The 8280-nt window shown below is 58.5% G+C and overlaps 1 protein-coding gene across 1 annotated transcript; it reads right to left on the bottom strand.

Moving 5' to 3' along the window:
* Positions 1-1146: 1146 nt before the first annotated feature.
* On the bottom strand, positions 1147-8012 carry NXNL2 (nucleoredoxin like 2; the record flags this gene model as incomplete). The annotated part of the gene is made up of 2 exons (XM_080709528.1): positions 1147-1315; positions 7711-8012. 2 exons carry the CDS (start codon positions 8010-8012, stop codon positions 1147-1149), a joined length of 471 nt encoding a protein of 156 aa, XP_080565654.1.
* Positions 8013-8280: the final 268 nt, after the last annotated feature.

Raw genomic sequence — 8280 nt, 5'->3', positions numbered from 1 at the left:
AGATTTATTGACTCCCCATCCTCCTACCTATAAGCAATGAGGTTGTGAATGAGGACAAAAGAAGTAAGGACAGTGCAGGTGCCTTTGTTTATTAAGTGTACAGTCCAGCTGGAGATGTCGTTCAGTAGATCGCTTGCCTAGCATGTGACCAAGCTTCAGGACTGAAAAAAAGTATACAGTCTACAAACACGATCAGTAAACATACCATTAAAATGGGATATTCATTAAAATGAGACATGGCAGCCGGGCATGGTGGCACCTTGCCTGTAATCCCAGTGCTTGGGAGGCTGCGACAGGATCCTGGATTCGCGGCCAGTCTCAGCTACTTTAGTGAAACCCTCCACAATTTACTGAGCTCCTGTTTCAAAATAAAGATTAAAAAATAGGTCTGGGACACTGGGTATGATGGTGCACACTTGTAATCCCAGTACTTGGAAAGCGGAGACAGGAGGATTCCAGTTTGGGGACAGCCTCAGCTACTTGGCAAGCCCCTCCGCAATGTAAAGAATAAAAAATAGGGTTGGAGATGTAACTTGGGGGTAGAATGCCCTTGGGACCAATCCCCAGCCCCCCCCCCCAAAAAAAAACAGGGCTGGGGATATAAGTTAGAGGTAGGATGTAGGATGCCCCTGGGTTCAATCCCCAAGTCAAAAACAAAACAAAAATTAGTTACATCAACAGAAAATTGATCAGTAAATAGATTCTTTTAGCCAGGCTTGATGGCGCATGCCTGTAATCCCAGTACTTGGGAGGCCGAGACAGGAGGATCGCAGGTATGAGACCAGCCTCAACAATTTAAGAAGCCTCGGCAACTTATCAAGACCTTGTTTAAACTAAAGAAATCAAAAGTACCACGGAAACCAACAAGTGGATAATTTTACCTGAAGCGAGCTGTGCACATGTGTTTGCATAGATTTCCGCAAGGTGGGTGGGATGCGAGGGGGCCGCTAGGCGCAGGGGGTGGCGCTATGCGGAGAGGAAAGACCCAGTGAAAACAGGGCATTTTTTTTGTCCCCTGAACAAGTTTACCTTGGGCTGCAGCTTAGCATTAGCTCTGAAATAAAACGAAACACGGCAGACGGCGAAAGGGAAAGGAAGGTGCAAGGTGCTGGGCGCTGCGGGAGCGCGCCTCCCTCCGGGTGGGTTTCAACCTGTGAAATCCTGGAAGATGTCGGCCGCCTCCACCCAGGCCTGGAGGCAGGCCAGTCCCCGCTCCCGGATCTGCTTCCACCCGCGGTGGGTGATCACCTCCCCGTCCTGCTTCACGACCACCAGCCTGGGCAGGGCTGTGATGTTGTACTTCCTCCTCAGCTCACTGCGGGAGAAAAGAGGGGGGCCGGCGGTTAGCACGGCTGCGACCCGGGCTGGCCCCTCCCGAGACGACTGGGGTGGGCCCCGCTGCTCCTTTCTAGTTTCTAACCAGGCCCAAGAGGTGGTGCGCACCTCGAGAGCTGAGCTGCTTCTGGACTTAGCTATTTTATTATCTTTTTTTATATTGTGGAGGTGGTGGTTGTTTGGGGTTTGTTTGCTTGCAATGCTGGGGATGAACCCAGAGCCTGGACGTACTAAGCAAGCATCCTGCGACTGAGCTACGCCCAGCTCTGTCATTTAAAGTTTTTGTTTGTTTTTGGTACTGAAGATCGAACCTAGGGGCATTCTATCTCCAAGCTACAACCCCAGCCCTTTTATTTGTATTATTATGGTTTTTTTTTTAAGTTTTGAAACAGGGTCTCACTAAGTTGTGAGGTGGGGCTCAAACTCGCCATCCCCCTGTCTCAGCCTCCCAAGTACTAGGGTTACAGGTAACTTAGTAGCCACACCCAGCTGTTGGCTTCAGTAGTGGATGGGGCAGCTCTACATGCATAAATAAACCCAATAATTTTTTTTAGCATTCTTCTCTTGAGAGAGAACAAATACTAGGCATCATTTAATACTACAAGTTAGAATTCCATGAGTTCTAAAGACATTTTTCCTTATGAAATCAATGATGTGGCTGTCTACACGATTATGGATGAAATATTTCTTTAGTCCACTTTCCCGTCACCTGTAACCCTGTGGACTGTCATTTTACAAAGTTCTCTGTATTCATTTGGGGAGAGCAGCGCCACCTTGACCCTGCGACGCTCCCCATATCCGCCATGGGGATCACCTCCCTGAGCACGGGGCTTCTAACCCAGGCAATCCTCCTCTCTCGGCCTCCCGCATGCTGGGATTACAAGTGTGCGCCACCATGCCCGGCCAATAAGGGCTCTTTTTAAGACAGAGTCTAAGCTGCACATTTTAGCTCACACCTGTAATCCCAGTACTCTAGGGGCTAAAATAGGATTACAGTTCAAGGCTAACTTCAGCAACTTAGTAAGATCCTGTTTCAAAATATAAAAAGGACTGGGGGTGTATCCCAAAGGTAGAATGCCCCTGGGTGTGGTGGCGCAGGCTTGTAATCTCAGCATTTGGGAGGCTGAGACAGGAGGATTGCAGTTTGCCAACAGCCTCAGCTACTTAAGTGAGATCCTTGGCAACTCAGAGAGACCCTGTTTCAAAATAAAGAATAAAAAATAGAGCCAGGCGTGATGATGCATACTTGTAATTCCCGTGCTCGGGAGGCTGAGACAGAAGGATCGCACGGGTTCGAAGCCAGCCTCAGCTACTTAGTGAGGCCCTGTTTCCAAATAAAATATAAAAAATGGGTCTGGGAGGATAGCCCAGAAGTATAAAGGCCCTGGGTTCCATCTCCAGTACCACGAGAGAGAGAGAGAGAGAGAGAGAGAGAGAGAGAGAGAGAGAGAGAGAGAGAGAAAGAACAGGCTTATCGCACAGTAAGTGCTTAATAAACAGTGGCTGTTCTTTTTGGATGGGAAGGACCAGCCTTCAGCCCAGGCAACACGTCCCTGGGCCACACTAACTAGTCCAGGACTGGGTAAGAACAGAAACAGAACCAGGCGGGCTCCACGGAACACCAGCCTCGTGCCAAGAAGGAGGATGCGTGTGAGGAGGTCAGCCATCCTGCCGCCGCCAGGAGAGAACAGACTAGCCGCAGCGCGGCCTGGGCCAGGAGGAAGGCCCAGAACTGTCGCCAGCGCCGTCACTTCCCTGGGGCCGAGCTGCCGGCTTCCAGGAGGTTCATTCAAGCCAGCCCGCAATCTTTATTACTCAATTTTTTTTTTCTTTTGGTTTTGCTTTTGTGGTACTGGGGACTGAACTCAGGGGCACTCTACCTCTCGACCACACCTTCCCCCAGCCCTTTTATTATTCTGAAACTGGGTCTTGCTGGTTTGCTGAGTCTCTAGGTTGCTGAGGCTGGCCTCAAACCTGTGACCCTCCAGTCTCTGCATCCCAAGACCTGAGATCACAGGTGTGCACCACCACGCCCTGCTGTTCCAGCGCCTGGAGCTCCTCCTGCTCTTATTTTAACCACCTTCAGTAATAAATGTGACAGTCGGGGAAGCTGAGGAAGGAGCCTGTGGGCCCTCAGCCCGGATTCCTCACCGGAGGCCTCTGCCCCAGGCAAATGTGACCTGGGAGTAGCCCCCACTCCTAGCACCTCAGCCCTGAGGGCGCAGAGAACAGAAGTGCTCTGGAGGGAAACCGTGGCCATGCCACAGGGCAGGGTGCGCAATCGTCCTGGTCCTCCTGCCGTCGGGGCTTCTGGGTTCCATAGCAACGCCTGGCTCCAGTTTTCCCTCAGCCGCAGACCCTTGCCAAGCAGACCTCTGGCACGGCTGCTCGCTGGCCCCACTGCCATCAACACACGCCCTGCAGCTGCCAGGTGCCGCGTCAGGGCTGGCTTGGTCCTGTGGGTTACGGGGCCAGGTGCCCCTGGAGAGCAGAGTTGAGTGCTTCCCGGAGCAAGAGCCGGCCTGGGAACCAGAAACATTCTGCCTCCCAGTTAGAGCTGGCGGGGGATGTTCTAACTGCCCGGCCTCCGAATGAAGGAAGCGGCCAGCAGAGACGGTAGAGTATCTGGGTCCGCGGACGCGCTTTCAAGAGCTGTCCACACACGGAGCCTCCGCACTCGGCCAGCAACGTTCCCGGAGCTATTCATCCTCTGCCAAAGACAGGAAGCCCTGGCCAATGGGCTTTTCAATCGAACCCAAAGGTAGCCCGGAAGGCGCCCAACACCCAGCCGCGGCCTGAGCTGAGCGGGCAGCAGGAGGAGCCCCTCCAGGCCTCCTGTGGGGCACTGGCACTCCTCTTCAAGAGGAGACCATCCTGTGAACAGCAACCCGACAGGAGTCCCTGCTGGTGACTCCTGGGCTCCCTCCTTCCTTCTTAGCCAGGCTGTGAGTCTGGCCCATAAACTCACCCACAAGGGAAGGAAGGAAGACAGCAAGAAGACTGGCCTGCAGAGACGCCTCCGGGGGTGCTGTCCCCATAAGACGAGGGACATCCGGGACCCTCCTGTCCGCCCGCCTGAACTTGGCACTGGCCAGGGAACCGGCACTGGCCAGGGAACCGGCAGCCCCAGCCAAGCATGCATAGCTCTACTTTCAAAAACATTAGTAAAAACAGCTGCCCCCCCCCCCCCCGCAGCACTGAAGGAGGTCGGCACAGGGCGGCAGGGTCCGGGGCTGCACTGAAAAGCACTGGTCCACCTTTTTTTTTTGCGGTGCTGGGAATGGAACCCAGGGGCATCCTACCTTTGAGCTTCACCCCCAGCCCAGTTTTTACTCTTTATTTTGAAACCGGGTCTCACTGAGTTGCAAAGGGCCTCACTAAGTAGCTGAGGCTGGCTGTGAACCGGGACCCTCCTGACTCAGCCTCCTGGGATTACAAGCGTGCGCCACCACGCCCGGCTCTATCCACTTTTTGATGACAAGCTGAGGGCTCTAATGTCTTCTCCCTAGAGGACCACCTGCCAGCAATGCCGAGGGTGGCCCCAAGTTACCCCCTGGGGGGTTCTTTTCCTTTTTCCTGTTTGTTATTGAACTCAGGGGGTGTTCTACCTCCAACCTTCACTCCCAGCCTTTTTTTTTTTTTTTTTCCTGCGGGTCTGGGGATGGAACCCAGGGGCATTTGACCTCCGAGCTACACCCCCTGCCCTATTTTTTATTCTTTATTTTGAACCCTGGTCTCACTGAGTTGCACAGCCCTAAGTAGCTGAGGCTGTCCGCGAACCTCGATCCTCCGGACTCAGCCTCCCGAATGCTGGGATTACAAGCGTGCGCCACCATGCCCGGCTCCCAGCCCTTTTAAAAAAAATGTTTATTTTTTACCTGTTTGGAAACAGGGTCTGGCCAAGTTGCTAAGGCTGGCCTCGAGCCTGCAATCCTCCTGTCTCAGCCTCCAAGAACTGATATTATTATCTGTACACACCCCACACCCAGCGTGGGATCTCTTTGGAAGCCTTGGCTGTTTTCTTCCTCCTCCTACCCAGAGGATTCTCCAGGAATCTGGTGGCCATCAGGGGAGAAGCACGGGCCACTGGGAGAGGTGCCACAGCGCCACAGGTGGGTGTGTGACAACCAGAACCCGCCCCAAGCACGGGGCACCAGCACCCTCGGCCGCCTCCCTGGAGCCCCCCGCTGCCGCCTGCGCTGCCTGGCTCCTCCTGGGCAGCTCCCTCCGTGTGCTCCCACCCGATCCCGCCAGTGCAGCTGCAGCCAGCACTAGTTAAAGTCGAGCGCCAGCAATGCCACAGAACCACCCACGCCCTGGTAATGCAGGGCCAGGAAAACCCCGAGAAGGTGGTAGGGACAATCAGGGAAAAACATCTCTGTGAGGGGCCACCCGGGTGGCCAGGCAGGATGACCAAGGCTCACATGCCTGCAGCTGCGCGCAGGCTCCACACATCTGCAGGGGACAGAGAATTTTTCATGGTCCCCAAAGTGATGCCCCTTCTGAGCAAGGCCGTGGTCCCTGGGGCTGAGGCTCATGGCGCCCTAAGAGGGGAAGTGGGCCAGGGCAGAAAGAAGGCTCAGATCCAGGAGAACTGGCCTCTGGCCTGAGTAACTCACCCATGAAGTGGGCACCGGACCAGGCGCCAGTCCACACCCAGCCTGCGCTGGCAGGGGCCCACTCACAGCCCGAGCACCCGGCCCCAGCCGCTGGAGGTGACGCCCTGCTCATGTCCCTGTGGCCCCAGAGCTGGTCCCCGGGGCAAGTTCTCTGTTAATTACTCTCCCATGGCTGTCTCACCTTCAAAACAAACATGTTCTCACAAAAGCTGCCGTGTCGCCTGAGTGCCACACAATCTATCCACCACTTCAAGGGGTTCTCTATGCATCCTCCTGCAAAGCTAACCAGCTGCCATGTAGACCTACTGCCAATAAATCTCTTATCACACGTGTGGCCTTAAGCTGAAGGCCCTCCACCTTCCTGGGAATCATCAAAAAATATGTTTGGGGGAAGAATCAAACATCTTCCAGTTAGTTACATTGCTACTCCAGCTCCCCGAAGTTAGCTTCTGTTCCCCCAGAAAGAGTATCATCTCCCAGTAATTAATCTGGGGGGCGACACCACAAGTTAATGATAGGCCTCAAGCAACAACGGGAAATTTCCATCAGCGCCGGGCGGAGCGCAGGGCCTTGGCAACCGTGACTTAAATGTCTGGACTCTTACATCCCAGGAGACCCCACTCTCTGGACCCCCGCGCACCCGGCAGCTCCCCGCGGCTTTCCGGGTGCCCACCCACCCTCCAGAGAGCGCTGCGGGCACCTCAGCTGTCCATAAGGCCGGCCCCAGGACTAGGGACAGGGCCGAGGGGGGAGCCAGGCGGCCCGCGGCCCGGGGGGCGGCTAGCCCCAACATCTGCCTCCGCGGCCCTCCCTGCGCGTGTGGACAGGGCACCCCCGGCCGTGACCTCGTGTGGACAGGGCACCCCCGGCCCTGACCTCGTGTGGACAGGGCACCCCCGGCTGTGACCTCGTGTGGACAGGGCACCCCCAGCCGTGACCCCGTGTGGACAGGGCACCCCCGGCCCTGACCCCGTGTGGACAGGGCACCCCCGGCCGTGACCCCGTGTGGACAGGGCACCCCCGGCCGTGACCTTGTGTGGACAGGGCACCCCCGGCCCTGACCCCGTGTGGACAGGGCACCCCCGGCCGTGACCCCGTGTGGACAGGGCACCCCCGGCCCTGACCTCGTGTGGACAGGGCACCCCAGGCCCTGACCTCGTGTGGACAGGGCACCCCCGGCCCTGACCTCGTGTGGACAGGGCACCCCCGGCCGTGACCCCGTGTGGACAGGGCACCTCCGGCCCTGACCTCGTGTGGACAGGGCACCCCCGGCCCTGACCTCGTGTGGACAGGGCACCTCCGGCCCTGACCTCGTGTGAACAGGGCACCCCCGGCCCTGACCTTGTGTGGACAGGGCACCTCCGGCCCTGACCTCGTGTGGACAGGGCATCCCCGGACCTGACCTCGTGTGGACAGGGCACCCCCGGCCGTGACCCCGTGTGGACAGGGCACCCCCGGCCCTGACCCCGTGGGGACAGGGCACCCCCGGCCGTGACCCCGTGTGGACAGGGCACCCCCGGCCCTGACCCCGTGGGGACAGGGCACCCCCGGCCGTGACCCCGTGTGGACAGGGCACCCCCGGCCCTGACCCCGTGGGGACAGGGCACCCCCGGCCGTGACCCCGTGTGGACAGGGCACCCCCGGCCCTGACCCCGTGTGGACAGGGCACCCCCGGCCGTGACCTCGCGGGACACCAGCGCTCCATCACTAGGTAAAGGGGGAGCCGGCGCCCTCCCGCCCCGCCCCGGCCACTCACAGCCGGCAGGGGTCGTGGAAGGGCAGTGCCAGCCAGGCGCCGTGCAGCTGGCGCATGAAGTCCCGCATCTCGCGGGCGCTGCGGTCGGCCGACACGAAGACCACCTCGAAGGGCGCGGGCCGCCGCGCGGCGCTCACCAGCGCGCCGTAGAAGTCGCGCAGCAGCGGCGTGAAGTCGCGGCTGGGCGCGCACCTGCCCGCCGCGAAGTACAGCGCCACCACCTTGTTCTGCAGCGCCGCCTCGGCCTCCACCGCCTCGCCCTCGCGGGTCAGCAGGCGCCGGCCGCCCAGCACGTCCACCATGGCGCGAGGGCGGCGGGACCAAAGCCGCGGGTCCGCTCCCGGCCCCGCAACTGCAGCCTGCGCCTGCCGAGCGGCCACGCCCCTGGCAACAAGCCACGCCCCCAGGCACGCCCCCACCAGCTCACCACGCCCCTCCCGGCAACCGCGCCACGCCCCCTGAGCCACGCCCTCGCAACTTGCCACGCCCATTCCAGCATGCCACGCCCCTAGCAACGGCACCACGCCCCCTGCACCACGCCCCTACCAGCTTGTCACGCCCTCGCAACTT

Source organism: Muscardinus avellanarius, assembly GCF_963383645.1.
Source record: "Muscardinus avellanarius genome assembly, chromosome: 13".
In the NCBI taxonomy this organism is placed as follows: domain Eukaryota; kingdom Metazoa; phylum Chordata; class Mammalia; order Rodentia; family Gliridae; genus Muscardinus; species Muscardinus avellanarius.
The sequence above is the reverse complement of the archived record's forward strand: the minus strand, read 5'-3'. Positions and strand labels throughout refer to the sequence as shown.